This window comes from Mesoplodon bidens (genome assembly GCF_964165515.1).
Source record: "Mesoplodon bidens genome assembly, chromosome: 17".
In the NCBI taxonomy this organism is placed as follows: Eukaryota; Metazoa; Chordata; class Mammalia; order Artiodactyla; family Ziphiidae; genus Mesoplodon; species Mesoplodon bidens.
Genome location: NC_138174.1, coordinates 1,606,154 through 1,625,580, shown reverse-complemented (window position 1 = coordinate 1,625,580; position 19,427 = coordinate 1,606,154). Strand labels below are relative to the sequence as shown.

Here is a 19,427-nt window from a genome sequence, read left to right as displayed (position 1 = left end):
CTTAACGAGAATACATACGGTTTTGTATTTTAGTGTATCTCCTGGGCATTTATATGGGAATTAAGAAAAAACTCCAGGCATGACTTCCTGTCCACACTTGTGTGAAAGTCCAGTTAAAATCCACATTTGTATTTATAGTGGCTATTTTATAAAATTATTAGACACAAAGTCAAGTGTTTAGGAGTCAGTACTGTGGAAGGCTCTGTGTCAGTCAGCCCCGCTGGGACCACCGCTTCCTCCGCATGAGCTGACCCCGTGGCAGAGGGTTGAGATGTGGGCGAGCCCCCTGTGGCCCCTGGGCCGTGGCCGGCTGGTTGCTGGATGTGTGGGTGACTTGCCTGCGCTGAGTCTCTGCAGTCTGTCCCCTCCAGAACCTGAGGCTGCACTCGTCTCTGGCTGGCCTCCCGGGAGCTGTCCCCGTGTCCGCACGGCCGGTGTCGAGCAGACACTGAGCAGGGAGTCCGCTTGCGGATGCAGCCCTGCTCACGGGCTGAGAGGCTGGGCCCCCGTCCCACCTCAGGCTCTTTTCAAGTCTGTCGCTGCCTTCCCCGGGCCAGCTCTGGTTCTGAGCTGCAGGTGGTCACGTGTTGGTGCCCTGCCCTGCAGCCCTTGCTGGAGGACTAAACTGTGCTCACTTCCTGTGCTCCCGTAAAGGCCCTGGACCACAGCCCACTCCGCCCTCCAAGGGGCATTCCCCTCTCTGGGCTCCGGATCACCCTTCAGGTGAACAGTGCCCAGAAGGTTCTACGTCCGGAAGCCGGCCCGCCCTCTGCCTGAGCCCACACACTGTCTCGGAGCCTCGCTGGTCCCAGCCACCTTCTCGCCCACTACACCCAGGCTTTTATGAGTTCTCACCATGTGACAGTCACCCCACCTGCTTCTGTATCTGGGAAGTGGGGACAGGATTGGGGAGCAGGCTGGACCATCCAGTGCCTGAATTTCTTTCTCCAGATGCTCTTTTTCAGATTATTTGGTTTAAGTTTGTACCCCCATTTGTTGTTTAGTTGCTGCTGATAATCTTTTTAGCAGCTCTGTTTTGTTATTATTTTTGTTTATTTTATTGGAGATTTTAAGGAGGAAGAGTCTATGAATCTGCTTCTCTCGTAGCCTTGAATGGAATCCTCACCTGGTAACTTTATAATTAGGAAAAGCTAGTGCTTCTCACATTTCTAGCATTCAACAAAAGGTCCAAGACTTCCCTGCTTTAATTCTCTCAGTCCTGCTTTATTACAAAATGCCTAAGGGTCACATTTTAAAATAACTCATCTCACTATTCTAAGCTCTCTTTTTGGCCTGATCCAAAATGTCGTTCACTGCCGAAGTCCACCTTGGGTCCTTTGAGTATTTTAGCCCTGTTGTTTTCCTCCTGCTTGAGCCATGATATAGAATAGTGTTATGTAGAGTAACAGACAGAATGGCTACATCTGTTCTCACCCTCTTGTTGTTACAAGAATCTTTTGTGGGTATTGTCCTAAGAATTCCAGGCTATGGGATCCATTTTTTGTCCTTGGTTATATAATTACTTGAAATTATTGTATCATTTTTTTACAGGAACCAGCAGTGAAAGAACCTGAAATTAACACAACCCTTCAGATACGTTTCTTTGGAAAAAGAGGAGAAAGAAAACTTCACTATAAAGAATTTCGAAGGTAAATGCAAATATTTATATTCATTTAGGGAAATTTTTTTTTTTTTTTTTTTTTCTTTTTGCGGTATGCGGGCCTCTCACTGTTGTGGCCTCTCCCGTTGCGGAGCACCGGCTCCGGACGCGCAGGCCCAGAGGCCATGGCTCACGGGCCCAGCCGCTCCGCAGCATATGGGATCCTCCCAGACCGGGGCACGAACCCGTATCCCCTGCATCGGCAGGCGGACTCTCAACCACTGCGCCACCAGGGAGGCCCTAGGGAAATTTTTTTATAGGTAAGAGGTAAAGAAACAACTGAATACCTTTATTTATGTCCCAGAACTGCAGGCCATAAAACCAGATATAGTATCTCTGAGAGCAAAACCTGGGAAATGTAAACTAAAGTAACTATGCTCAAAAATACCTCTAACCTATGAAAAGTAGTATTCATTTTACAGACTACAATAATTATTCTTAGTAACTTACTCTTTGCAGCTAGAAGAGAGAGATGCCCCTCGTATCAGTTAGTTCTTAACTCACAACAAACCAGTCCAACTTAAAACAGTGACCATTCGTTATTGCCATGAGTCTTTGGGTCAGCTGGGTGCTTCTCCAGCAGGGGCCAGAATCGGGCCTTCTAGACTGGACAGGCCCCTGCTGTTGCCGTCTGCTGATGGGTGGCTGGAGCTGGGGCCGGCGCTGCTGAGACGGCACAGCCGGGCCAGCCCAGCTCTGCTGCCACCGCCCCCGCCCGCAGCCCAGGGGTCGGCAGCTCTTCTTTGTAAAGGGCCAGGCAGTGAGTACGGTCTCTGTCCTGGCTGCGCAGCTCAGCCGTCACAGCGGGAAAGCGGCTGTGAACAGCACAGGCGTGTTGATGCGTTGGTACGTGGTGGGCGTGTCTGTGGTCCAGTCCAGCTTGCGGACCTCGCTGCACTCACGTCTTCATCTGCAGGGAGGGAATCGCACTTACATCTGTGGCATTGTAAGCACCGCGGTGTCGTGTCCTGTTCACCTCGTCCCCGGCAAGAACAGCTCCATGTGGAACCGGACCCTGTGCTCGCGGGCCTCCCCGCTAACCAGAGTCGTAGGACAAATACCAGAAAGCAGCTCAGAACGGTGGAAAAGCACTGATTTGGGAGGAAGGAAACGCCTCTTGTCAACTCAGTGCAGCTAACTAAAGACTGAATGTATTCCACGTGCTGCTATGTGCCGGGCTGTGCCTCAGACGCAGGGCTGGTCCCTCCTGGGAACCATCTAGTAAATGTGCAGAGAACATTTGAACGCATTCGGTCAGTGCTATCACAGGTGGATAGGGTTTTGGGCAGCACAGAAGATCACTTCTGGAGTGGGTGATCAGGAAGCTTTCTGGAGGAAATAGCCCTACGCTGATCTTGACAGATGAGCAGGAATTAGCCAGGGAGAAATGGTCGGGGAGGGAGGGACGGAGAACAGCACGAGGAAGGACACGCAGGAGAACGTGTGGCTTGTCCAAGAATCAGAGAGGGCAGGCGTGCTGGAGAAATAAACAAGCATAAGGGGCGGGCAGAGGTGAGGGTGGAGGCCTGGGAGGCATATGCTTCCTGTGTGGGGGCTCACGCACCAGAAGGTCCAGCTTGAGTTAGGCCGTGAGGGAGGCCCCGCAGGGGTCCCGCGCTTGGTGCCTGGTCAGATGGGCGTCACTCTGGCAGGATGGTGGGCAACGACAGGGGGAATCCGATGCGACATGAGGCCGCTGGGCTACTGCAGATGAGGAATGACGGGAGCCCTGAACCACTGGGGTGGCGATGAAGACTTTGAACTGGGAGTTTTCAAGACACATTTAGGAGATAAGATTGTAGGGCTTAGTGATTATTTAAAGTTGCTTCTAACTTTAATTTTCCTTAAAGGGAATAATTTCATTTAGAATTCTTACTTTAAACTTTTTCTTAGAGTTTCTGTAATTAATGGGCCCTGTGAAATTTGTAATACCATTATGCAATTTAAGAAAAAGATCCAATTAACAAAGAATGCTTTAAATGCAGTTTTTCAGGGACTTGGCTCTTGGATGGAGGAGGCCGCCCCTAAAGTTAACGTTACAGGTGTACTGGGCTAGAATTCAGTAATCATAACATGTCTTTAACATTTTGCGTAAGTGGTAAAGTAACAGAAAATAGCTTCCATATACTATATTATGTATATATAATGTAATATAAAATTATATATATAATTTTTAACCAGTCACCATTATAGTGGCCAAATTACTCATTGAAATTGCACAACACAAGAAGTTCTTTCACTATGTGTTATGTGGAGCTTATAGTTTTGTTTTTATGGGAGTATAATGTATAATCCTTCCTTATAAAAAGATGTTTGCCTTTTCTCTTCTGACGTTTGTCTTAGCATCCTCTTTACAGCTTGTCTGATAAAGGATATTGTTTTATAAATTACAGCTTATAAGTCTCAAGGAAAGGCAGGGAAGGTGACACAGAGTTAGTGTTGTGGCAGCTAATTATGGTATTTGCCTAGAGATATTAGTTTTCTCATTTAGAGAAACAATATTATATTTTGAAAAAAACACATATTTATGATTTAGACAAACCTGGGTTCCAGTGCGGAGCTTGACCGTTTGCTAAGTATGATTTGATTTGACAAGCGATTGGACCTGAGTGCCGGGTCTGTTCCTTCACCAGTGAGACCCACTCAGTGAGGCTGTTCACAAGCTTATCTGTGATGCAGGTATAACTATTATAACAGATCATGTGACTGGAAATTGGAGAGGTGAAATTCAGACACAGCTTTTGTCTTAAGTTTCGAGCAGTCACAGAGTTTCTGAAAGAGGTGGTCCTGCAGTTGCCTGCTAGGTGGTTGGGGGCACTGGGTGGGCTTTCAAGGAAGTAGTCCCCCCAGGTGACCAGAGGGACAGACGGACTTAGTAGATGCCATCAGGTGTCAAGAGAAACTTGCCAGTGACTGAGGGAACATGTGGATAAATTGGTGGCTTGTTTGGGGGTTTTGTTTTGTTTTTTACTTCTACAACTAGTCAGATTCTCCAGCTGAAATACCACTTAGCCATTTCAGTAAAAGCTAAAGTATAATTTAAGTTCTATCTCCTAGAATTTTGGTGTCTATTCATTGTTATTTAATTGTGAAAATTCAGGTAATTTAATTGTGAAAATTCAGTTCTTTATCAGCATATATATAGTGCAGGGGAAAAAGTACTGAAGCTCAGACTACGCAGGCAGCTGCGATGGTGTTTACCCGCTCTGTGCCAGCGCCTGTTTGTCTTGTTTGGTTTTCCTGTCTTTTCCTCCTTGTCCTCTTACTTTACTGGGGACTTGTCTTCTACATTTCTTTTTCTCTTCTTCTAAACTCAACGGTTAGCCCTAAAACTAGTGACCAGAAATAACCCCTGTGTTTATTTCCTGTGTGGTATGTTTGACCTCGTTTTTTATTCCAATAAATAGCTAAAACTTAAAATAACTTTGTGACTGAAGATAGGGAAGTGGTTGGAAAGGGAAGAAAATTGGTCTCAAGTTTTCTCATCAGGAAAAATTAGGAGGATATTGATGCAGATGTACTTTTTAGGACTGGGATTTTTTTTAATTCTGAAATACCAATTATTAGTTGAGGATGTTCTAAATTCATGAAGAGCTTTTATAAATTCAGAGATGTCTGTAAGCAGTGCTGTGCTGGTAAATATATTCTGCGATCGGCTCTTGGGAAGAACGGCCTTGATTGGTAAACTTGCAAATTAATAGTAAATACTCTACAAGACACCGTGGCCTAAAAAACCCAGATAAGCAAAACAGATTTTTCCCGTTGTTTCCAATTATGACACTGTCTTCCAATTAAGACACTAATTTATAAACTATTTAATTTGTTCAGGATGCATTTGGTGGCCTTTTGTACTGTAACTTCTTCAATTCAGATATTTATGTCCAGTATCATGTACCCAGACTTTCATGTCTTGACAAGACGTATAATTTGAGACAAGATTTTATCATTAAGCATATTTAATGTTCTTCAGAAGTAGTATAATTAGTTAAGATGAAAGAGCTAAAACCAGACAATGGATAGTTTAACAACAATTAAGTTTATAATGTTTCAGCCTCAGGTAGAGCCCAAAGAAAAAGAAAAAGGAAAGGAACAGTAATGTTTTTATACCATATTTTCTACTTCCCTTATCACTGTATACTCATTTGCAAGTAAAACACCCTTTTAACAATCCTTATAAGAATCAGTTGATGCCATCACAGTACTCAGTACAGTAAAACTCAGTAAAACGGAGGACAAAGCGTATCACTAAAAGAGTTAGTTGATCAGCCCAAACTTGAAATGCTTCAAATTTTAGATAAAATTCTGCTTTGACCCAGAGACACATGGCATTGATAACTAAATTCATGTATCCAGTACATTCAGAAAATGTTGTAGGAAACCGACTCTTACCTGTCACACAGGTAGAAGCCTGAAGTCAAACTCCCCCTTCATACTTTTAAGGTCTGCGGAATAAATGCAGGCTCTAAAGCAAGTACATTTTTAACAGTGACGGTTCTTCTCCCATTGAACGAGAATATACCTCTTTTGCTCCCCATGTATATTTCTGTTAAGTTGTGACATGACATGTAGTACAGATCTTGTAACACGTGGCAGGTACGTAAGGGAATCTGCAACATATTGAAACTCATAGAGGTGCTGCTTAAGGTGCCTGCAATCCATTTATAGCACTAAGGCGAAGCCATGAGTTACTGACACCATCTCATATTTTAACATTTAGATTTATGGAGAACTTACAGACGGAGGTCCAAGAAATGGAGTTCCTTCAGTTCTCTAAAGGTTTGAGTTTCATGAGAAAAGAAGACTTTGCAGAATGGCTCCTTTTTTTCACCAACACTGAAAATAAAGACGTTTATTGGAAAAATGTGAGAGAGAAGCTGTCCGCAGGAGAGGTTGGTGTGCCTTTTTACTATGCTCATGATGAAAATGAAACAGTACGTTAGATGTGTTTATATAATTCAATAAAGTAACTTCCAAATTAATGAAGACTAACCTACTGTCTATTACATAATTGTGTGATGCATGAAATGATGATTGCCAAACTGTTAATAATGATTAATGGACAGTGGTAAGGTTCTGAGTGATTTTTTACTTTATTGTTCCAAAAAATTTTTTTTCAAATGGGGATGTGGTTTTTTGGGGGGTTTTTGTTTTTTAATTTCCCTCATTATGTGTCCCACTACCCCAAATTAAAACCCAGACCTCGGGACTTCCCTGGTGGCGCACTGGTTAAGAATCCGCCTGCCAATGCAGGGGACACAGGTTCGAGCCCCGGTCCGGGAAGATCCCACATGCCACGGAGTAACTAAGCCTATGCACCACAACTACTGAACCTGCACTCTAGAGCCCGCGAGCTACAACTACTGAGCCCGCGTGCCACAGCTACTGAAGCCCGCGTGCCTAGAGCCCGTGCTTCACAGCAAGAGAAGCCACCGCAATGAGAAGCCCGCGCACTGCAATGAACAGTAGCCCCCACTCACCATAACTAGAGAAAGCCTGTGCAAAGCAACAAAGACCCAACACAGCCAAAAATAAATAAATAAATAAATTCATTTTTTAAAAAAAACCTCATTTTACCTCTTAGTGGGCATGTGTTTTTATATAATTTTTTAAAGCTATCTCTATAATGAGGAAAAAGATAATAAAATATAATGAAGATCTCATTTATAATTGCAATAGAGATATATAACAATTAGAAATAAATTTAACAAGAAATATATAGAAAAAACTTTAAAGCCTTGACGGATAGAAAAGAAAACTTATCTAACTGTAGAGACACACCCTGGTATTGACTAGAATGTCTTACTATTATAAACATAGCAGTTGTCCCTTAAATCAGTCTGTAAATGTAATGTTGTACAGTCTGAACAGCCTTGGTTTGCTGCACTTTCACATTAGCCCTGGAAGCCCAAGGCTGACACGGGAGAGCTTCCTTCTCAGTCATGCTGCACATCCCTTGTGGGCTGGTGGGAGACCCTGCCCACGCAGTTGCTGGGGGACCCACACTCTCTGAGGCTCCACCCCTTTGGAGCTCCCCCATCTGCTAGAAACACCAGCCTCAGAGGCAGGAAAAGAAAGGAGTGAGTCACATTCCAGCAATTAAGTCTTTAGGCCTGGAAGCATCACACTCGGCCACTGGCCGGACTGATCGCATGACCACATGTTACTGCAAGGAAGCCAAGCAGCATGGTCCTGACATGTGCAGGTCTCAGGAGAGCACCAGATACTGGTGACCACCAACAGGCATCCATCAAAAGGCCTTGGATTCTTGAGAGGGAGCCAGAGAAGCCACAAGTCTGTGTGAAACTGCCGATGAGGGGGCAGGGGGCACATGGAAATCTCGCACCTTCCCCGGACTTTTGCTGTGAACCTAAAACTGCTCTAAAAAAATGAAGTCTTTAAAAAAAGAAAACAGAGATATGAAAATGCATCACCAAACCTTGGAACTAAAACAGTGTTACTGACAAGGAATTTGACAAATCAGTTGAATGGAATATTAAGTCAGAAATAGATTACAAATACAGAAATTGAGTATGTGTAACCTCAGATTGCAAGTTGGTTGGGTAAAAGAAGAACCATGAGTAAGTGGCACTGGGGTAGTTCACTGGCCCTCTGAGGGAGAGAATGAAGGAAACCTCCACCTCACTCGTTACTCTAAAATAAATTCTAGGTGGATCAAAGAATTAAATGTTAAAGAGAAAACTGAAACTGAGTACAGAAGAAGACTTGGAAACAATGTCTTAGAGTGAGGTATATACACTAAACAAAAACCTAGAAGCTTTCAATGAAATTGATTAAATTACTACCTAAATGTAGAAGTCTGTTGCCTCCCTCATCCCCCCAAAATTATAATCAAAGTCAACAGAAAAAAATTAACAAAATGGGGGGAAATACTGGCATCACATGTAATAGACCAATTTCTTTAGTTTATAATGAGATCTTTAAAAATCAAGAACGTTGAAGGGTCTGACATTCTACCCTACTTAATATAGAAAATGGGATCTCAGATATCAATGTGTTAATTACTGAAGTGTCTGAGATTTTGTCATTTGCAAGTTAGCCTCTGCCGCTTGACGGGTGCCGGCAGAAGACACAGCCCGTTGGGTCAGAGCCAGAGAAGCTCATCATCTGCAGCTTAGAGGCAGCACGAGCACCACATCTGCGTCCGTCCCCCTGCCCCCAAGGATCACGAAGTGGGTTCATGCTACCACCAAGGAGCCTGGGTCTCTCATGACGGACCGTAGGCAAGGCTGCCCTCTGCTCCGGAGACACCGTCTCTCTTCAAGGCTGTTCACTCTACAGACATCCTGGAAAGGCCATCTGGAGCAGAAAGGTGGTTGGGCCTCTGTTCACAAGATACGCAGAAACGCCAAAGACCATGGAGAATTGCCTCCTAGTAACAGGTCACCCGCCAGCCCCTCAAGCCCCGGAGCAGAAATCCACAGATGATGGATGCGCATAGAAGTGCAAAGTGCTTACCTTCACTCACAATTACAGACATGCAAGTTGCAGCATTGACGACAAACCATTTCTCACCAGCAGTAAAGCCAAAATCAGAAAGGTGGCCCCGGTGCCTGCTTTGAGACCACAACGTAGAGAACCAGCCACCCTCTGATGTGTGCTGATGAGAGTACAGCGGGGAGGAGACGTGGAGGGGGGCATGCCCGCCGTGGACAGCAGGCGCGTGTGCGTGTTTGACAGGAGGAGCGCCTTTCTGGAAGGACGCAGAAGGGGTGTGTCACAGGTGAAAGAAGAAAGAAGACTTTTCATTTTTTACTTCTAGAATTGTTGGATTTTTTTTTTACCATGTATACATATTACCTCTTCAAAAATTTAAATTTAAAAAAATAAAAATTCGATAAATTCACAAAATCTGAAAGCAGTGAAACTTGAATCAGCCTCACATGTGCAGAGGGCGTGGTCCCGAAGGTCTCCACAAAGAGAAAGTTTTTCAGGCAGGGAAGAATCTACTTTCAAAACAAGAATTTTCATACTTTTTTTTTTTCAGTGGAAAAACTAGGTTCTTTAACTTATTTTTTGTTTGAGTGCATAGGTTTTAAAATCAGATGGGCCAAGGGTCAAGTCCTGACCGTTCTGTTCAGTAGCCTTAGAGGATGAACTTCACCCCTGAGAGGCCCCTGGAGGCTTAGCGATGCCTGGACCGTGCACAGAGGAAAGGGCAGGTCCCTCTCACTACAGAGCCCTGAGCTCCCGGGGCGGAAGAGCAAGGAGGCGGCCGGCCACGTGACAGGATGTATTCGTCTCCTGGGGCTGCCATAGACGAGGGCTTAAACAGCAGTTCGAGGTGGTTGGGTGCCAGCGTGGTCAGTGTCTGGTTTGCTGCAGACGCAGCCTTTCCTCTGCTCACACTCAGACCCTGGTGTCTCTCCCTCTTCTCATCAGGACCCCAGTCCTCTCAGAACGGGCCCCACCCCTGAGACCTCACTCAGCCCTAATGACCCCTGTCAAGGCCCCCTCCACGCACGGCCATGCTGGGGGTTAAGGCTTTACGTAGGACCTTTTTTTTTTTTTTTTTTTTTTGCGGTACACGGGCTTCTCACTGTTGTGGCTTCTCCCGTTGTGGAGCACAGGCTCTGGACGCGCAGGCTCAGCGGCCATGGCTCACAGACCCAGCCGCTCCGCAGCATGTGGGGTCTTCCCGGACCAGGGCACGAACCCGCGTCCCCTGCATCGGCAGGCGGACTCTCAACCACTGCACCACCAGGGAAGCCCCACGTAGGACCTTTGAGGAGATACAGCGGGGCTGTAACACACGCCCCCGGCCCCACGCTCACAGCCCCGGGGCCCCCAGCCGTGCACTCAGGCTCACACAGTGCGCAGTCTGCACGGTCACACCCAGGGGCCCTGCACTTAATCTCTTGGGGTTCCTCCTAATCTCTAGAATCTATAGTTCTGTTGTTATTCTGCATCTCAGATTTTTCAATAGACTTGCTTAGAAAGATGTAAATGCACAGGCTTTATGACAGAAAAGAGGACTCACAGTTGTATTCATAAAATTATTTAATGTGTTTACAAGATTGTAATAAAAACTCACTTTGTTATTTTATTAGAGCATTAGTTTGGATGAGTTCAAGTCATTTTGTCATTTTGCGACCCACTTGGAAGACTTCGCTATTGCCATGCAGATGTTTAATTTAGCTCATCGCCCTGTCAGACTAGGTAAGTTATATGAATCACTTAATTTTTATCATCTGTAAACAGTGTCACTCTGTTCTTCACCTGGTTGATACCAGTCAAGGGACCACTTACCAGAAAAAACAGTTGATTGGCCTTTCAATGAATTCAGTGTGGTTATTCCAGATTTACAACAATTTATTAACAATTACCTTTTTGCTTTTACTTTACCTTTCCCCTGAGGAGTAGAAGGAAATATTTAAATATCTGTGTTCAAAACACTGATTACATTAAAATAGCATGCTGACATTTCTCAGCCAAGTTTATTATTTGAACACATTCTTGATGAGTATTTTTGTTCTTGTTTTACTTCCCAAATGATAAATATATAGATTTGTTTTTACTTCTCAAATAATAAACATTTAGACTTAGACTATTTTACACTGTTGATGAGTTTTTATATTTTCTCCTTTTAGCGGAGTTTAAGAGAGCTGTGAAGGTAACAACAGGACAAGAACTCTCCAACAATATTTTGGACACCGTCTTCAAGATCTTTGATTTGGATGGTGATGAGTGTCTTAGTCATGAAGAGTTTCTTGGGGTGTTAAAAAACAGGATGCATCGAGGTTTATGGGTAACAGATTTTGAGTTTTTAAATAGTTATATGTTTATATGTAGTTAAATGAATGGAAGTAAACCTAGAATTTGAGCAAATGTATAGTCTTAAATGGAGTTTTTATCATTTTTAAAGCGATTATAAGCTATAGTTACAACACTGAAGTATCTCCTACAGATGGGATCCACCGTTTTTCTTTGCTTTTTTTAAAAAAATAGTCTGAATCAGGAAGCACTACTCAGAAGTCATAGCCTATAATTTTACTTAGGGCTTTGTAATTAGACACCTAGACTCAAACCACAGCCCTATCACATATTAACTGCCGAATCTTGCAAAGCCACTTAATTTTTCTGAGCCTCAGATTCCTCATCTGTTACAGTGAGAAACAGAATCTACCAGAAAAAATTATTATGAGAGTTAAGCATAAAATATTTAATGTAGTGGCTGAGACACTTGAAGTAGATGTTAGCTGTTATCATTATTCACTCAAATTCACATATTGGTCTATAACTGAGGGACAAATCAAACTCAAAATTTTGTTTAGATTAGAATCTGCTAGAAACACTCAAGAAAGCCGTCTGCAGGTTGAAAACAAGGTTCCAGGAGATGATAAGTAGGTAATGAGTCCAGAAGAAAGGCAGGAGGGAGAACAGGAGAGAGACTGCGGTAGGTTCATGTAAACAGAGCTGTTCATTTACAACTTAGAAGAGCACATTCATTTTCCTGCTGCAAACATTATTTATGGGAAATGAACAAATACGATTTCCACTAGCAGACGTGATTTACAAGCTTATGGTCATCCAGCACCTCATAGTTAATGATCATATTCCTGGAAATTAAACCAGCCTTTCCAGTTAACAGTTTAACATATCCAGCAGCCTCTTTGCCATTTCTCAAAAACCTATTAAAGAGAAGAGCTTCAAATCAATGATAGGAAAAGGACATAAATATAATCTGAAATCGACTTTTGCTTCCACTTGGTAGATTTCCAGCAATGCTGTGCATATGGTCACCAGGAGCCAGATGTTTTCTAACCTTTGCTTTTTCTCCTTCAACTGAGAGAAATCATAGCCGCACAGTACTTGTGTGAATTATATTATATTACATATCACTATACCATTGGGTTGGCCAAAGAGTTCATTCGTGTTTTCCCAAACGAACTCTTTGGCCAACCCACTGTTTCTTCTTCTTCTTTTTTTTTTTTTTTTTTTTTGCGGTACGCAGGCCTTCACTGCTGTGGCCTCTCCCGTTGCGGAGCACAGGCTCCGGACGCGCAGGCTCAGCGGCCATGGCTCGGGCCCAGCCGCTCCACGGCATGTGGGATCCTCCCGGACCAGGGCGCGAACCCACATCCCCTGCATCGGTAGGCGGACTCTCAACCACTGCGCCACCAGGGAAGCCCCACTGTTTCTTCTTAAGGCTTCTCATCAAGTATATTGTGACTTATGGTTTCTTTCTTTTTAATTTCAGCCAAGGTTAGGTCAAAGTTTTAGGCTTATAATTTTTGTTCCACATAGCTAACTGAAATTCACCAGAAAACCAGAAACATTATAAAATACTATAAAAGAAAACATTATGAAATAATTACATTTTAAAACCAACATATGAAAGAAAGCCACGTGAAGTCTTTGTTACCTTGCTGGGGAGGAGCCTCCATTCTCTCGGTACCCTGGGATAATCGTACTCACATTCACTTCTCAGCCTTTACCTTTAGTTTACAGTCTGCCGCAGTCGCCTTCACAGCGTCATCACCTCCAGTCCTTTCTGGAGGAATGCGGGACTGTGCAGCGACAAGCACGTGTGAACCGGGTTTAACTCGCAGACCGTGACCCTTGGTTTTCATTTTTGGTTAACAGGTGCCGCAGCAGCTCAGTATACAAGAATACTGGAAATGTGTGAAAAAAGAAAGCATTAAAGGAGTGAAAGAAGTCTGGAAACAAGCAGGAAGAGGTCTTTTATAGAAAAACATAATGTGGGAATTACATTGCTCCAAGTGTCGGAACTGGGGATTTCTTAAAGTACTAGATGGTTATCTTCTTAAGTCTTCATTGATTTCCTTTGTAATATAAAGATGCCTTGTATTGCTTTCTGATTCAATAATTTCTTAGTAAGATTTCATTACAGAACTTCGTAAAAAGAAAGTATTCTTTTACAAAAACAGACAGTGGACTCTGTCCAAAGCCTAGGATTGAAGTGACGCTTTGACTTTGATAAGATGGAAAACCTGGTCATTCACTGGTGCAACACAGCAGCACAGCACGTTCTCTGGAGCAGTCAACAGGTGCACAGGAAGAGTCACTGATGTGAGGCCAGGATCAATTCTGCAGACCTGATGCTCCTAGTAGGGCAAATGAAGTTAAAGCATTTCAGGTTTTCTTATCTGTACCTTACATCTCATAGACTTCTTGTACATTTTATTTCAGTGAGCTGTATATTAGTTGTCTTTAAAATTATATGTAAATTTCAGTATTCTGGAATATTCTGGAAACAATAAAGTATTTATAAAGATAAAAAAGTTACTGAGGTGCATTTTGTTTTATATGTACTGTTTAAAACTACATTTTGGGGGGCTTCCCTGGTGGCACAGTGGTTAAGAATCCACCTGCCAACGCAGGAGACACGGGTTCAAGCCCTGGTCCGGGAAGATCCCACATGCCGCGGAGCAACTAAGCCCCTGCGCCACAACCACTGAGCCTGCACTCTAGAGCCCATGAGCCACAACTGCTGAAGCCCGAGTGCCTAGATCCCGTGCTCCGCAACAAGAGAAGCCACCGCAATGAGAAGCACCAAAGATCCATTGCAGCCAAAAATAAAACAAATTTTTAAAAAAAGTGTGATCGGGAGAACCTTGATCACATGATAAGGGTCTCTTGGGATATAGTGGTTTATGGGTGAACGTTTAAAATGGTACTAGAATTTAATTGGCATTAAATATAAATATTTTAAATATGGCAAATAAAAATTATTTTTTAATATGCTTCTCAAGAGTAGTGCAAATATTTAAAACATGTTCCACTCTCTGGATAAACAGCTGATTCCAAGACAGGTGCAGGCAAACCTTGGAAATATTATGCTAAGTAAAATAAGCCAGACACAAAAGGACTAGTATTGTATGATTCCACTTATGTAGGTCCCTAGAATAGGCAACTTCATAGAGACAGAAAGTGGACTAGAGGTTGCCAGGGGCTGGGAAGGACGGGGGATGGGGGATTGCTGCTTAATGATTACAGAATTTTGGTTTAAGGTGATGGAAAATTATGGAAATGCATAATGGTGATGTTTGCACATTTAATGCCACTGAATTGTGTACTTAAAATGGTTAAAATGGCAGTCTTTATGTTTTGTGTGTATATACATATATATGTATATATCCTTTTTAACGTAATTTTTTAAAATCAGTATTGTAATACACCAATAGACGCTGAATTGTTTATGTGGGTAAACTATGGTATGTGAATTATATCTTAAACTTTTTAAAAATAAATTTATTTTTGGCTGCATTGGGTCTTCATTGCTGTGCGTGGGCTTTCTCTAGTTGCGGCGAGTGGGGGCTACTCTTCATGGCGGTGCATTGCGGTGGCTTCTCTTGTTGCGGAACACAGGCCCTAAAGCATGGGCTCTAGAGTGCAGCCTCAGTAGTTGCAGCACGCAGGCTCAGTAGTTGTGGCTTGTGGGCTCAGTAGTTGTGGCACACGGGCTCTAGAGCGCAGGCTCACTAGTTGTGGTGCACGGGCTTAGTTGCTCCACGGCATGTGGGATTTTCCCGGACCAGGGCTCGAACCCATGTCCCCTGCATTGGCAGGTGGATTCTTAACCACTGCACCACCAGGGAAGCCCCTTAAAGGAGCTATTTTTAAAAAACAATGTATGATATGGTCAGGGTTAACCAGTGGGTGAATAGTTAAGAAAGTATTTGGAAATGTCAAAAACCAAGAAGGGATTCATATCTACATCCTGGTTCTCCACCAAGTGAGACCTAATATCCTTTCCCCACCACCACGATTTGTTTTTAAATTTCTTTTTGTAACGCCCTTATACTATCCTGAAAGGAAATTTATACGTAACATAACCTTACATATTTTTAATAACATAAAGCACTAACCTATATTTTTTAATTTATAATAGCATATAATCAATATGCACATGTTCAGACACTACTACACTAAAAGACCCACCGAGGCCCACACCACCGTTTGCTCTGTGCGTCACTTCCATCCTCTCTGGCTGCGCCAGGCCCAGCGCAGGACCAGGGAAGTGCTGCCTGGCTGCCGCCAGGACCGGGGTCCACCCCTGGCCAATCACATGTGCCCCGAAGGGTGGTGTCTTGTAAGAAACGCGCAGCTTCCTTGACCCCACCCAGGACTGGAGGGGGCAGGGGAGGAGGCTTATCAAAAGGGGGTTGCTGCTCCCAGAGTGGGGCGAGGGTGGGTGCTTCCTCCCCACGTGGAGAGTCTAATGGCTGAGACCAGTTTGGGGGTCTCCGGGGGCCCGCAGGTCTATGACTCAGCGCCAGAGATCAAGGGGCGATTTCAAGAAGTCGGCTGCCCACTGAGGACTTGCTCCAAGAATTCTCCATATGTAACCCTTTGGCACCAGTATATTTGAAAGTGTTCCCTAAATTAACAGCTATGGAAAAGATTCTCATTTGATTTGTATATTTTATTTTCTCCTCCTCTTACTGGGGCACGTTTTAGACTTCCGGTGAGACTTGGCTGGCTAAGCAGAGAGGAGCCGGCCTGGCCCTGTAGCCCCGGGTCTTTTCTCTTTTCTAAGCCTCCGAGTGTCCCGTATCCCGCCACCCCTCACCTCCGCCCGGTGGTGATGAGCAGGGGGAAGGAGAAGGGAGAAAAGGCGGCACCTGCCCCGCAGTACGGGCGCCTGAACCTCCTCTCAGTGACCCGTGAGGCCTTTCTCCAGACGCCGCCCTCTGCCGACCTTGTACGGAAGGAAAGCACAAGGTGAGCAGCTGCGCCGACCTCCCGTCAGGCCGGGACGGAGGCTGGAGCTCAGCGGAGGGTTCCTGACCTCTGGAGGGCTGTTCAACTCCACGGTCTCCCCGCTCTCCTCCTAAGCTGCAGGTATTTCCCTCTAAATCGTAACGGTTACGTGGATTTTTAAAGAAATTTCCCCGATCTTCCCTGGGGAGGTACGAAGCAAACAGCAAAATCAGAGTTTGATGCTAAGAAGGAAACAGAAGTAGATAAAGGCAGCACAGGGCAGACGAGGAGCTAAGGTGTGTTTAAGGGAAACGGCACGTCCTCAAAAGCTGGGGGCAAACTGACACCATAGCATCCCAGTGCCGTAGAATAGATGAGACAGAAAGATGAGATTCAGGGAGAAAATGAGGAGAACCCTGCCCGTCCGGTGACGTAGCCCGGCAGCTCCTTTAAAATAAAAGAACTGCAACACAAATATTCCACAAGATGGCACTCTCGCCTTTCCAAAAATAGTTTACAAATGTTCCACAAGATGGCGCTCTCGCCTTTCCAAAAAATAGTTTACAAATGTGCCACAAGATGGCGCTCTCGCCTTTCCAAAATAGTTTACCTTCCTTGCGCACCAAGCGTGACCTTTAACAGAAAAACCAAGCAAATACCCAGAAAATTACAGAGTATTTCAAAAATGACTTATTGAAGGAGCCCCGTAGGAGACTTTGGCCGGGCGAGCCTTGGTTAAATATCCACCAGCTCGTAGAGAAATGAACAGAGGGCGCTACCATGGTGCCCATTCACATGAAATTTGTGTTTGGTTATGCTCAGTGAGGAAGGAAAGTAATCTTTGGAATCTCTAGGTGACGCATCGTATTTTGGGTAGGTATTTCTTCAGCAGCGTTAGTATCAAATCTCTATTGAACCTGCTCTATCCAGTGCACTCTGCGAGGTGCTAGTCTTCCTTGTATGGAGGCTTTCTTTCCAAGAGGATGAAACGGGAGAAAATATTTTCCTTATAACATTTATAACACCTGGATTTACATAATATTTAGACATTCAATCTTGGGAGAAAATAGTATTAATTAATAACTCCTTTATGGTTTACATCATGTCATACAAGCTCTCCCCAGTGACAAAATGTTACAATCCAAAGTGAATTGAAGGAATTTTCATTGCAGCATCATTTCAATTAATACAAATTTAATTTGTATTCATTTGAACTAGCTTGAATGTCCAGCACCATGAAAGTGATAAATAAACTGTGCTAGAGTTGTACAATGGAATTCCAGGCAGCGGTTAACGTGATGAAGGCAACAAACTAAGTTGCGTGATTTTGCTAGTTGCTAAGCTGTTGTCTCTGTTCCCAGCCCTCCCTCCCATACACAGTCAGCCTTGTGATGCTGGGTTGGGCCATGCTCCCATCTGCTGCTGTCCTGCCAATGTCCCCAGAGCCCCAGCCAGCACCCTAGCAGCCCTTGGTACCAGTCTCCCACTGTTCTGGTTGCTGTGAACGTTCTGGCACTCCCAGAACCAGATTGCTGTGTTCTCCTGGAGACCCAGCACCACTGGCAGGCTTCCCTCACTAAGCATCCCGGGGCGTTTCCTTCAAGCTTCTGGATCCTAACACACTGCCCCTCATCTCTTTGTGCCCCAGCCTCAGGGGTGGGGGGCCCTTCCTGCAGGTGCTTCCTCTGTGGGACCTCAGTCCCCTTTGCTGTTTGCTTCTCTAACACCTGTTTAACCACGTCCTTGTAGTAAATTTTCTCTGTCGAAATACTTAATGTGAATCCTAACTGATAAAAATGACCATATGTCAGGAACTATAGATACACAAGATAGATAGGTAGACGAGCATACGTAGATTCATACTAGTATATATACACACAGTAGATCTATAGGTTCACGTATACATACAAGTACATATACACATGTTTTTACATATATACCTGTATATACATACAGTGTATATAAAATTTCATCTAGCCCTCCCACCGTGAGATTGATGCTATTATCCCTGATAGACAGAAGAAACTGAATCTCAGGGAACTTAGATAAATCCCACGATATTATATAGCTAACAAGTGAGGAAGCTGGGGCTTGAATCCAAATATCACTGACACCACAACCCATCTTTTTTCCACTATGCCCAAGTCAATTTATCCTTACTAGTGTTCCACATCATCATAGTTCCATCCCTAGGCTGGTCCACAAATGTTTCTTCACCTCATAATATAAATAAGCATTAACGCTATTCTAATAACACTAAGAACATCACCACCGTATACAAGACTGCTTCTGTGATCAGTTATGGGGAGTTTGAGAAAACTCCCCATAACTTTGGGAAAAGCATGGACACCCCTGATTCCAGGTTATGTCAATTGATATGACTCAGTGCCTCTTCTGTGCCTGACTGTGTGCTGGGCTCACCATGGGAGCAAAACAGACCTAGTCCCTCTTTCAGAAAGCTCACAGTCTGGGGAAACTATCTTTAATTAAATAATCATACATAAGAGAATTACCTGAGTGTATCATACAGGGGTTTAACATAGAGAGGCTGAATGACTACAGGGCAGTTCCAAATACTGACACACCCTCACACACACACACACCTACACACACACAGACACACGCATAGACACACACTCAAGAGCTTGGCCTGTGCCCCTCTCCTGTCTGGAATGGCGTGTCCACTCTGCCTTTGTTTGCCAGAAACTTGTCAGTTCTCAATCCAGAACAATCATAGATCACAGCAATGCAGACAGTAGAGCTGCGTAATGTTTCCTAAAAACCTGCTCTTTTCTGGTAAGGAGTCAATGTTTCCTAAGGCAGCAGCCAAGCCCAGGCTTTCCCTGGAGCCTAAATGCAGTCAGTGACACGTGCCTGGACCGATCAGTGAACCAGTGGCCCGGAAGCTTTCTGGGGGCAGATTCCAGATGAGCAAACACAGATCTAACCAAACCAGAAACTCTTGCAGTCATCAGGGTCAGGAATCTATTTGTCATCCCACCGTGACAGCTGAGTCTCTGGACACACTTTTTGGCTGTATTTCATTAGTCAACAAACAGATCATTAGTCAACTACACAGAAA

General features: G+C 44.2%; 1 protein-coding gene across 2 annotated transcripts in view; it reads left to right on the top strand.

Moving 5' to 3' along the window:
• Positions 1 to 14,227, top strand: part of MICU2 (mitochondrial calcium uptake 2) — an 82,903-nt gene extending 68,676 nt beyond the window's left edge. For both annotated transcript variants that reach the window (XM_081214534.1, XM_081214533.1), the window contains 5 exons: positions 1,552 to 1,649; positions 6,378 to 6,549; positions 10,729 to 10,837; positions 11,269 to 11,426; positions 13,265 to 14,227. In XM_081214534.1, coding sequence (XP_081070660.1) covers positions 1,552 to 1,649; positions 6,378 to 6,549; positions 10,729 to 10,837; positions 11,269 to 11,426; positions 13,265 to 13,369 — 642 coding nt within the window. In that variant the 3' untranslated portion in view covers positions 13,370 to 14,227. The remainder of the gene's footprint in view (positions 1 to 1,551; positions 1,650 to 6,377; positions 6,550 to 10,728; positions 10,838 to 11,268; positions 11,427 to 13,264) is intronic.
• The last annotated feature ends 5,200 nt before the right edge of the window (positions 14,228 to 19,427 follow it).